Below are 13,404 nucleotides of genomic sequence, written 5' to 3' on the forward strand. Positions count from 1 at the left end.
AGAAGCAGAAGCGTAGCGTCGCGATCTGGCAACATTGAAACAAGTTTCGAGAAGGATCACGTGTATCGACAGAAGGCGAGAAAATTTACACACTTAAGTACTAATAGTTCACGAAAATAATAATTTTCGTGAACTATTATTAATTAAGTATGTAAAAATTTATTACATTTCCTGTTGTACGAGGGTTTTACGCAATTCTCGAACCGTGTCAGAGTGAATCCGTGCTATAAAAGTACCGTGTTATACGGGGGATGGTACCAATTCTCGAACCGTGTTAGAGCGAATCCGTGCTATAGAAGTGCCGTGTTATACGGGGGTTACCTGTACTTTAAATAAATCCTGGAAATCCGTCACCCGTGCACGACTAGAAAGCCGATATAGGTCGGGTACGTATTTTTGTACCGTCCGATCCAAAAACTTTATTACGTAACAAAAGTCTTAGCGGTAATGGTTAGAAAAGTCGATCTTTAAAAAAAATTATAACGGTACTGGACAGAATGTAACACCGTTCACGCTATTATTGTCCGAAAGGAAAAAAGTTTACGCCTGCCGTAGCGCTACGATGGCTCTAAATATTTTAAATTCACATTGCCCCTTTATTGATTGCAGAACTAATTCGAACGACTAATTATGGCATGACCACTCCACTCAATCTCACATTTCCAAGCTAATGTACGCAGGCTAAAACTCAAACTATTTGAAGGATTTCTAAAATGCCGTCTGCAACACACTTTAAAATATAAACAGAATTATTTTTTGTCGAAAAAACATTATATAAAATGATTTTGAATATTCGACAAGTTTACTTTCTCGTTGTAATTACGAAAGATTATTTTTTATTTTATTTATTTCTCAAAAAGACACTGTGGCCAGGTTGGCCTTTTACAAGCATCTTAAAGCAAGAACCAACAAAAAACAGGACGCGAGCTGAGAAAGAAAATTACAAGTTAAGATTCGTAAATGCTACTTTCGGTACGTTAATTTCCAAACGCCATCGCCATTTTGAGTTTTAATACTTCTTAACTGACCAGTCCTCATATAGTACATTCGTCTGATTCTCCTCCTCCCGGGAAAAATTTGTACATTTAAGAAAACGCGGTTCGAGTAAACGAACAAAAATTTGTTCGGTCGGTCGCATCGTTTGCCCAATATGGCTGTTAAATACCACGGAATTAAAGCAATTACGAGTCGTGCCGATTGCCAGAAAAAGAAGCATCTTTTCGTTTACCTTTCCTCTCCCAGTTTCCAAAAATGCCAACTCTCACCCGTGGGCGAGTGATCGGTCGGCCACCCGGGAATTTTTGAGGGGTGGTCCGTCTCGGATCTCGTCCTTCGCCACCGTCTTTGGCTCGGCCCTTGACGGGAAGTTGGCCCACAAAGGGGGTTCTCGCCACTGGCCACATGGAAAAAATAAAAATCTAGTGTCCGATTAAAGAAACACCGAGCGCTTAACAAAATTTTGCAATTTGGTTCCCAAAATACAATAATTTTACCGATTATATTTATTACTGGACTTCTCGAAAAAGGTGCGAGGATGTTACCGTGTTCGCATTGTCCACTATATAAAATTTTTATTTATATATAATTCCCGGCATAGATGAGGAACATTAAAAGTAAAGGTAAAATTGACGTAGTTAATCTTATAAATTCTGATTTTACATCTTAAATTTTCGCAGAAACCAATACGCTTATAAACGAGGATTTTCGACGGTAGATACTTCGTTGCATTTGAAACAATAACGTCACAACTCGACGAATCGAAAATAGCGATATCAGTTTTTGTGGACCTTTCGAAGGCATTCGATAGCTTAAATCACGAACTTTTGTATCAAAAATTGCAAAATGTTGGTCTAAGAGGGACTCCTCTACGCTGGTTAAAATCATACTCGTCAAACAGAATTTACATGGTAAAAATTGGACAGATTATCTCTAGCTCTTTCGGGCCAAATAAGGGCGTTCCTCGAGGTTCGATCTCGGGTCCACCGCTTTTCAATATATATATTGATTCGTTTAACTATATACCAAAAGAGAATACACCGACGCACGCCGACGATCTAGCGATAACTTACTCTCGTACGAACGTTATAATTCTTCGGGAGAATTTAAATCACGTTTTAAAAATTTTAAATAGTTATATGGAAAACAATGGATTAGTAATTAACAAAAATAAAACTAAATTCCTCCGCTTGGCGAATAGGAATAAAATAATCGATCCGCATCGCCTAAAAATCGAAATAACCAATTATAACGTAGAAAACGTAAACGCTATTAAGTTTTTGGGAGTAACTTTTGACGACGATCCGCGCCGGAATAAACATATAGATGACGGTGCTCTTTCCCCGGCAAAGTATACCGGGATAAATAAGAAAATTCCATCTTTTTTAAGTGCGTCACTCTCGAAACGGCCGTACCAGACTCGCATCGAATCTAGAATAAGATACGGTATGGCCGTATGGGGAACCGCCTTTCTATACGACGTTAATAAACTACTTCGGATGGCGAAAAATCATTTATAATTAAAACTTTACGGAATCGGTATCCGAACTCTACCGCCCCGATAATATTGACGAGATTAGTGAAATTTACGAGAAACAGATTCTATTGGAGGGCTTCAAATATATAAAGGGGAAAAAAGAAAACGGCTTCCTCGAAATCGGTATACGTGAATGTCGCGGATCGACACGAAATACTCGTATAATTCGTGAATATAGTCTTCCAATTGTTAAACTACAGGTGGGCAGATCTGCACCGATCTTTCGATTAATCTTCTATTGGAATAGTCTGCGCAACGATTTACGTAACATATCGAGTTATGAAATCTTCAGAAAAAAATGTAAAAAACACTTAAGATATTTGTTTTTAATTAATTTTCTTTCTCAGCTCGCGTCCTGTTTTTTTTTGTTGGTTTTGTTGATTTATTGTAAGATGCGCTTATAAAAGGCCAACCTGGCCACAGTGTCTTTTGAGAGAAAAAAAATTTAAATCGAGTAACGTACACTTTTAGCGCCCGTCCATTAATGATGTCGCTCTTAAATTTCACATTTTTATCCTCTCCCTCCTATCTCATTCTTTGTCAAATTATGACAAAACCCTCTCTCGCCAACCGTGTGTGGTAAGTCGTCACTCCCCAACAAAGCTTTTGCATTATCGCAATGTAAATACACTGAGTCAATTACCTAATCGATATTAACGTACATTTTACACTTTTATCAAAATAAAACATTACGGCATTACATTAATCAAACTTTTACTTTTGCAACGTTCCGCCTTTTCGCTCCCGTGGGTTTATGAAAAACATTTCGTAAACCTTCGATTGGCACGCCGACATTCCCAGAGGTGTCCGTAGAAATTTTCTCTCTCGTAGTGTCCTCCCACTCGACACCGTCCGCGTTACATTCCCGAATAAAGTGTTCGGAGCAAATTCAAAGCTTGTTTTCCTTCGGTCCGCGGATTTACAAAACGTTATCGAATGTTGTTTCTCTATATTTCCTATTACTTTGGTAATATTCTGAAAATAAACTTTGGATTTTTCAAAAATTTCAATAAACAGTTTTTGTACGTTACCACAGTAAATGACTGCTTAACTTGTAAATACAGTAGCGTATTTGGTCTCAGTTCCATACCCCAACAAATATACAAGTTCTATGCATATACTGTACAAAACTACTGGATCTCCACAAATCTTAAGAGTCAAAGACAACCCATGACTTCGTAACATTAATTATCCTAACATTCTTTTAATTTCAGACTCATAAAAACACGAACCAACGATTTATTTGTAACAAACAGTGAAAATGTAAATTCCATACTGCTATAGTCATAGAAATTGTACCCATCACTTTACTGCGGTCGTGACAGATTATAATGTGTTACTGGCCACAGTAAAATAACTATGATATTCGTTGCACTTTCGTAATGTTTTAGCGGCGTGATTTTCGACCGGTGTGCCGCGAGAGGATCGTAGATGTGCAGCAAAAATTTTTGAAGGTTATTAAACAACTTATAGTATTTTCGAAAAAAGTCCAAAGAACAATAAGTGCGTGTCAAAATTAATTATACGAGTTTTTCATCGTTATAATAAATAAACGTATACAAATCAAAAATATATCTATAATTGCCCATATTTGGTCGAATTATTTTAACTTAGAAATAGTGGGACATTGGGCAGGTTTATAAAGGCAATTATCACGTCACTTTAAATGCAATTTATGACTTAATTGCTTCTCTTATGTAAATAAATATTATTAAATAAACTATTTAATAATATTTAAATAACTATTGTTGTAACTTGCTGCTATTTTAAGGAACAACAATACTGTTTTATATAATTCACAATATGGACAGAAAGAATTGGGTTAAGTGGCAAGTAATGTGACAATAGAATGTTTGCAAATACAACTTTATATCACATGATTTATTCTGCAGAAATTTAATTATAAATTCGAGTATACCATGAAATAAAAAAGGTTGAAAAACACTGTTTTGGTGTTCTTACGTAAATAAGAGAAAAAACTAAAAGAATATATTTCAAACCTGATATATTTGCATTAAAAAAGCATGTACTATACAATACAGATTAATGATAAATGCGAAATGTGACGTCACAACGAGTCCTCTCCCTCCCCTGGTCATTGTGTAGCATTATGAACTATTCTTTCCCCACCAGGCACATCATTTATGGACAGCCCTTTATTTCAGATGTTTCAAAAAAAAAGGCCAACGGCCATAGTGTCTTTTGAGATTGAGATTAAAGCGATATTCTACGTAACTATATATAGAACCACTGTCAAAAGCTAAAATAGTTTATTAAAAATACTGCACACCACTCATACCCACTCCAGAACTTTTTTATAACTATACATAGTTACGCAGAACACCAAGAATTTATAATATGATGTAAAAATACTTGCAAAAATACACCCAAAAGTGCTTATTTTACTCTCAAAATTTCCGTTCTTTTCAAACTATACAAATTCTAAATCAGGGGTGTCCAACCTTTTTGTTTCTCTGGGCCACATTGGATGAAGTCTTGGAGTTTTGGGCCACAAGTATATATTATATAGGCCTATACTTGTGGCCCAATATACAAGTATATTTCAGGATTAACATATTTGGATTATAATAATAAGTATTAAAACTTTATCATGAATAAGAATATTTAAAAAAATTACTTATACAGACATTTTCAATTTTTACTTAGAAATAGATAAATTCATTTATTAAAAAAAAGACAAGCGAAAATTTATTTAAAAACACAAATATTTGTTATATTTGGGTCACTAATTAATAAAAACCCTCATTTTACACCATTTTAAAGTACAGTTGTTTTAGTTTTTTAAACTGACGGTACTGAGAGACATCTGTAGAGCAATAACAGCCGGACTGTCGCCATATCTGGGATAGTGACTAAAGAAGACGTAAGAAAGGGATTCCGCGAAGGAAAAAAATAGTACCTAAATTCGCCGGTAGGGGTGGATTTGGCGCTGTCGTAGCGAAACAGCTAAGAATTTGCATAAAACCCAGCTGCAATTAACAAACACACAAATGAATAATCGGACAGAGGTTTCAGTGCAATAATGAAAGTTTAATTAATCGTCAAATAATCTTCTCCTCCTTCAATGTGACCACCATCCTGCTGGACATCACATTGCATCATGAACACCGTGTTCTCTACAGCCGAACGTAACATGTCTGCAGGAATGTTCATCATAGTTCGAGAAATGTTGTTCTTCAAGGTCATCAGGTTGGGGACACCACCAAGATAGACCTTGGACTTTAAGTAACTCCACAGGAAAAAGTCACATGGGGTTAGATCGGGGGTTAGAACCTTCAACGAGTGCAATCGCAACATCACTGTCTGTGCAGACACGGGTTTTTGCCCTCTACCAGGCTGAACTGCTAAGGATCCTGTCTCTTCAAATTTCTTTATCAAGACTTTCTCTGCATTAATTCATAGAGGACCTCTGTGCCAGTTGTTACGGGTTCTAAACTCACGAAGAGCGCCCGGTGCGCTCGATTAGTTAAGATAATAAAGATTCACAAGCAACGCACGCTGAGGTAAGGAAAGATTCATGTTGAACTCTGCTGAAGTCCGGAATGCACTTCGGACTTTTGTGCTTGCCTATTAAGCTCAAATTAGGTGGTACTGCTGTCGACCACGTCATTGTGAATTTGGATTTTGAGGTGTTACCAGCGCGTTAAGCAAATTCTTAGCTGTTTTGCTACAACAGCGCCAAATCCACCCCTACCGGCGAATGATGGGAAAGAGATTTCTTTTTGAAATCTCTTTCCCATGTTGTCCTTAGTCACTCTCTCAAATTTGGCAGCAGTCCGGCTGTTAGATTGCTCTACAGATGTCTCTGAGTATCATCAGTTTAAAAAAAAACATCCTGTATTTATGAATAATATAATAATATGTAAAAAGTAGCTAAAGAGCCAAATGATAGTTTTTCTGTCAAACAAAAGAAAACGTAGCCACATTTGGCGCAATATAGCCAAATGTTGCAACGTTGGAAGGAATACTAAATAATGCTGGAGTTGGGACTCAAGGATTATAGACCCAAATGCGGGACAAAGGACAAAAGATAAATAAATGAGGAAGGTTGGAAAATTAAAGGTCAATATTTACATAACAGAAGGTTTATTTAACCTTTCTCACTACTTTTCATCTTTCGGATTTTCTCTTCTTTCCCCGAATTTGGGACTATAATCTTTGAGTCACAATTCCAGCTTTATTTAGTATTTCTTCCTCATTCACACATTTCCAAGTATTTGAAAATATTTCCTTTCCACTGAAAAATAGAATATGTATAAAGTTTGTGAAACTTCTTTTTTGAGTTTATGCCGTTGAAATAAATAAATAAAAAATAAATAAATAAAATTTTTTGGTTTTGTTTACACGTTTATTGGGCCGCATTGCAACTTGCCTTGGGCCGCATGCGGCTCGCGGGCCGCGGGTTGGACACCCCTGTTCTAAATCATACATTTAGCAATAATTGAGTTAGCAGAAACTTTTCAAGTTATGCACATTACAATAAAGACTTAACAAAAAGTTCAGAAACCAGTGAAGTTTTAGTATTTAAAATTAGATTTAGCAGAATTCTTTACAATACACTATTAATATAAATCAATTTTTTTATTTCTATTTATTTATTAATCTTAGTAAATCTAAATTATAAGTTTATTATTTTAATTTGGTTTAATAATAATTAATGAATAAATTTTTGCATATAAAATATTCATATAAGAAGTAGGCATATATGATAAATGATAGTAAGTCTAAAATTTTTTCCATTAACAATTATCAAATGTTAAAACAAGACAATATTTATACAGAAGATGCATATTAGAATGTACTGCATAAAATGAAATTCTACATAAATTTATGCTTTGTCCCAAATAGTTTCAGATTAATAATTATGCATAGGTCATCTCATAGTTTTGGAACAATCCGGCATTTACACGAACCCACCTCCCGTCCTGCATACGCTGCCCGTAGTTATATACGCACTATTTCTAGGCAGATAAAACTAATTTACGTCAAAACCAAATCTCGATCAGCAAAGAGCTTGCATATATAAAGCTGGAAAAATATGTCATAGAGGAAGGTTATACTTTCAATTAGAAAGATTTGGATTTGATTAAGTGTGTGTTTGACCTCTACTTGTAGTTTCATCTTCCATCAACTCCATGATAGAATAAACAAGTTAAAATGCTAATAAGTTAGGAAATCAAAATTCGTAACAAGTTATAAATCCGGTTTCCTTCTAGCATTTTAATTTGTGTGTGTATGTCCGACCTTAAATTTTCATCTGGAAAACATTAATAAAACAATTCAAACTAAGCAATATATGGTGGGCCAGTTCATCAACCAGCCCACCATATATTAACTAATTTTACACAATATACTGGGTTAATATTTTTTCTGTTATCTGTAGAACTTTTATATAATTGTTATTGTTTAATTAATTTAATTCCAACATCCCTTAATGTATTGTAATAGTGAAACACCTAGCTGTACAATTTAATCTACTTGTTTCCTGCAAATTTTGTATAATTTGATTCATCTTGTTCCGAACCAATTCCCAACAATGGCATTAGGTAACTGCCAAAAACATTCAGATTCTTAATTTTATAACCAATAATATTACAGATGTAGAATTAATTAACATTCTCTTGCATTTGTTCCTAGAGGCGCAGATTAATTCAAACTTTTGACTAATCCAAACCACCTCATACAATAAGAGTTCAGATTGCAAAGAATGCATTGTAACAAAAGTTGAAAAAATGACAATATCTTAATATATATATAGTCTATATATATATATATATTTAAGCCAATTCCAATCATTATTTATTTTATTTTGTTAAAATTTTCAAGGAACAATATTATTATTCAAAGTATTCAAATAAAATTTATTATGAAGTCAATAACACAAAATATTATAGAATACTTAAAGATTCCAAATAATTTGTATATTTTAATTCTGTGTATTTTTGAGTAGCAAGCATCGTGAATTAAAATTCCAAGCACATTCTACGTGGAATATGCAACTTACCCAAGTATGTACAGTAACCTTTTCTAGAAGTGTCGTGTCAAGCCTAAAGACAAAATTGTATTTTCTTATTAGTATCATCTGTCTTCAAAACAGGGCTGTCGTCTGTCATACCTACTTCACTTATCTCGGAGACAGACCACAACCAGAACATAGCCTCTGATCTTCCCAAGTGAATGAATTACAAAAGGAAAGACTGCTAATCATTTTACTAATTATAATCTGTTTTTGATTTTAAAAGAATTTTATATTTAAACTTTCATTATAAAACTCCACACCTTAAAATATGCTCTAGCAGCAAATTTTAATGAAACAAAAATGTTTGACCTAAACCCGTGATTCCCGATCTTTTTTGTGTATCGGCCCCTTTCGAGAAATTTTTTCCATCGACCGCCTTAAATAAATATATTTTATTTTTTTCTAATTTTTTTGTATTTGCAAAATTTTGAAAATGATAGTAATTATTTTCAAGAATTTTTAAATGATAATAATTACTAAATCATTAAACAATATTAAAATATTATATATGCGTAGATAATATGTATTTAATTTTTTCGTTTGATTTCTCTGTCACTAATTTCATTGTGTCATTTTAATGATTTTATTAGACCAATATTCATATAAATATTTACAAATTCAACTTAGTTCAATTTTTTTAGTCAGTTATGATGTCATCATCTTAACTAATTGGATAAAAATGGCAAAAAATGTTGCTTGGTGCTCTTTCGAGCATGTTTAGTTTCCAATGCTTCGAACGACACCGAGGACGATTGCGTGTGAAAAGAAGTCGGCCTGGAATCTGGTGTTTATTCACAAGAGCCTAACAAAGAATGCAAAGAGGATTCTGATTTCGATACCATGTAAGAAAGCGGTATTTATTGTACATTAGCAGATAAACCCGGCGTTGCTTGGGCAAAAAGTAACAATAGCGAACATTAAGATTATTACATTACAGCCAATCTTACTTGTTTTCACAGAACGCAAGAATTAGGTTTCCCTGTTTCCAGACAAATTAGAAAATTATTAGATGGGTCTAAAATTATGTTCGATTTAATGCAAAGAACTGCATCTGCGCCTGTAAATCTTGCACGTTGCTTTCTCTTAACACTTCCATTGTTGAAGCCTTAATCCTGTCCCTTTCCCCGCGGGGGAGAGATTTCAAAAAATCCCTTGTTAGTTTGCGTTCTCGTGACATACCCTAACCGTGTACCAAACTTCAAGTTTCAACTCCTAACTGTGCTGAAATGCTCACGATGAAATGCTTGTATACACATGCACCGTCTATCATAGGATAAATGTACTATGCCAGAAACCTTTGCGGGAGTGTATTAAACAACTTCCCAAAGTTTCATGGCAATCGGATAAATGGTGTAGTAACGCATGAAGGACAGACAGACAAACATTCATTTTTATATATATAGATTAACTTATTTTACCATGCAATAAATTTGTCTCTAGCTGTCTATTTTTCAGAAAAAAAATTCATGGGTGAGCATGTATAAATTAAGATGCATCTTATATTAGAGTAAATACTGTAATTCTTTCTTCTCTGTATAAATTGGATATTTATTTGATCTCCATATTCTTATTTACACAAAGATAAATTTTCAGTGTTCTATTTTTGCTTTCCTTTTCTACCTTTAATCACTTCTGTTTTAGTAAAAATGAAATTTGTCAAATTTTGTAGTTATTGAATTTTTGACAAAATCAAATCAGTCAAAAAAACTGATAATTTTTCAATCTATATATATATATATAAATGGAGTGTTTGTGCCTATACGTCACTCTGCAGCCAAAACTACACATTGCACATGAATGGTGTTTGTGCATGGTAGTAGCCCCAAGTTTCCCATCGTGCACTATGGAGGTTGCGTCTCAATAGCTATAAGGGTGTGGGAGATATGGGGGTTGAAAGTGATTTACTTCAAAAATGTGTGATGCTTCAATGAGAATGTTCCAATTTTTTTCTAGAAAGTTCCAAACTTTTGAAGAAAGTTCTAATATTTTCTGGAATGCTGTAGAATTCTCACACATTCTCTGTCCTCACTCTCATTCTTCACCCCTACAACCTACCCCCTCTCATTTCTTTTTAAATTAATAATACATTATAGTACATTTTTTTAATAATCAAATAAAAAAAACTTAAACAATAAAAACAAACAAACAAATATTCTGGAAAGTTTTGGATTACTTTAATAATTTTTAGATCCTTCAAGAACGTTCCATAATATTCTATATTATTTCAGAAGCTTTTGGAAGTTTCTGGAAATTTTAAATATTTTATGATTAAAAAGTAACTATCTGAATTTTTTTTCTCCCATTTTTCTTTACCAATTGTATTCTGAATAACTTTTTATGTACAAATAATTTTATATTAACAGTTTTTATTGAATTATTACATGAAAAAAATATTTTAGTTAAAATGTTCTACAATATTCAGAATGTTCTAGAATGAACTGGGCCAGAAGGTTCAAAAATGTTTTGGAATAGTCGAGGACCGTTATGTGTGTGTAGTGGGGATGGTTTTTGGCAAAGTGTGACGTACAGGCTTTAGTTGATTTTTCATACATAAAAGTGTACAAATAACAGAAAAAAGTAGAAAGTAAAAACTGAGTAGTGAAGTGTGAAAAGTAAAAATATAAAAAACAATGCCAAAGCATAAGAAAGAATTTTCACGGTCTCAAATCATATCGCAAAGGCAAAAGATGGTGCAGAGAAATGAAACCACGGAAGAAAAAGAAGTACGTCTAACATTGCTAAGAGAAAATTATCAACGAAACAGAAATAATCAGACAGAAGAGCAAATCGAAAATTATAGGGAAACACATCGAATCAGAGAAAGATTACATAGAGGAATAGAAACAGTCTTTTATATAAAAAAAAAAAGAACTATATTACATATAAATGTACAAACAAATAAACACCCAGTGAAGCGGGTACTTGCGGCTAGTTACCGTATTTTGACAAGTATAAGTCGCACATTTTTTACTACTTTTTGGGGCTCAAAATCATGGTGTGTCTTATACTCGAGAGGTAACCATTTTTACAGTGAAATTATCTACAGTAGTGGTCCACTCTAGGAACCAACCTGTGCAAGGGTCCATTAAGCAGATGGTCCCTCAACCGAATGGCTAGAGTACCTAGATTATCAGAGTAGTGACACATGAGTCATCGCCGCCACGTTCTGTCGACTGTCATCACATGACCTCTGAGTTTACATTAAGAAATGACAATTATTTCAGTTTAATAAAGGTATCGATTCATCCATCTGTCATATTCTTGAATAAAAAAAAACTGAATAAAATGCATCTTTAGACAATCCCATTAAAAAAGTTTCTTTAAAAACTTTTTGTCTCAAAATAGGGATGCATCTTATACTTGACAGCAACTTATACTTGTCAAAATACGGTAATTATAATTACTAACTACCATCAGTTAATACTTCTAGGCCAAATAATTTGTGAAACCGAATTTGTGTACAATAAAGTTTCATATTAACTTATTTAGTAATAGTGAATCCACAAGAAACAAAAAATAGACCTAGAAATGTTTAAATGAATATAAATAATATGTGTAGTATATATCTTTCAAATTAAATTATTTTTATAATTAGTAATATATGATGAAATTCAATTGTCTAGTTATCATTAAAGATTAAAAATATAGCTTGTTTTTTAAATATCTTTGTTTCAATTTTCATATTATCTTGAAGTTTCAAGGCAGAATACAGTACTTCCATAGAACTCTGCTTTCAGTCTTGTTTCTGTCCAACTGAACGTTACAAAACTTTCAGTTTTGTCAGTTTGACTTTCAGTTTTATGATTACATCGCAGATTCCGGTAATGTGGAGTCCAGGCTTTAGTCTTGAAACAATACAACATACTCAAATTTCAACTAAATTATTCTTTCAATTAACAAACAAATGCATATTTTAAATAACTATAAATTACAACAATAGATTTACTTACATTTACGTCGAAATTACTTTCATTGATGGGCGACATAATCTAAAATCCTGTAGAAAAACAAAAAATAATAATAATTTAATATATACTCTTTCTGGGTTGAAATTGTGAAAAAATTGAGAATACATAAAAACTCTAAATTTTCCATTAAAAATGCAGACAACTTTATAAATGAACTAAAAAGTATACAAATAAACAAACACCACAGAATGGCTAGTTTAGATATAATTGGGATGTATTCCTTCATAAAATGGAAACTCGCAGAACTCTCAATGGAAACCATTGACCCTAATATAATCATCACAAAAGGTGTAAAATTCTATAAGAAATATGTCAATATCTTTATAATATACGTAGGCTGTTTCTTTTTCAACCTCCAATGGTCTGTAAACAAAGACAGGTGTAAATAACACAATCAATTTATTACCAAAAGTTAGGTACAAACATGGTTACTTTTTGACATAATCACCGTGAAGATTGAGGCATTTATCTATCTGTGGACAAGTTTTAAAATCCCCTCCTCATAGAATGTTGCCACCAGTGACTTGAGATGGGCCTTAACGTTGTTTTGACGATTGTCATTAGTCTCGAACCTCTGCCCTCCTTGACACTTTTTCAAGGAAAGGGGTGGAAGTCTCTAGGCGTTAAATCGGGGCTATAGTGTTTAAAGGTGGTGAATACTTCCACCCAGCTTGGAACTTTCTAATATGTGAAAACTTCCATCTCTTTCCTGAACTGAAAACATGGCTAACAGGGCAGAGGTTTGAAACTAATGATGATCTTCAAAACAATATCATTAAGGCCATCTCAAGTTACTGGTGGCAACATTCTATGATGAAGAGATTTCAAAGCTCGTCCACAGATAGACAAATGCCTCAATCTTC

General features: G+C 33.5%; 1 protein-coding gene across 1 annotated transcript in view; it reads right to left on the bottom strand.

The window, feature by feature from the left end:
• LOC111638450 (molybdate-anion transporter-like) overlaps positions 1-12,593 on the bottom strand; it is a 21,645-nt gene extending 9,052 nt beyond the window's left edge. Inside the window, exon 1 of the mRNA XM_023384165.1 lies at positions 12,524-12,593. Coding sequence (XP_023239933.1) covers positions 12,524-12,559 — 36 coding nt within the window. The 5' untranslated portion in view covers positions 12,560-12,593. The remainder of the gene's footprint in view (positions 1-12,523) is intronic.
• Positions 12,594-13,404: the final 811 nt, after the last annotated feature.

Source organism: Centruroides sculpturatus, unplaced genomic scaffold, assembly GCF_000671375.1.
Source record: "Centruroides sculpturatus isolate CEXI.00-Female unplaced genomic scaffold, Cexi_2.0 scaffold1252, whole genome shotgun sequence".
Taxonomy (NCBI): Eukaryota; Metazoa; Arthropoda; class Arachnida; order Scorpiones; family Buthidae; genus Centruroides; species Centruroides sculpturatus.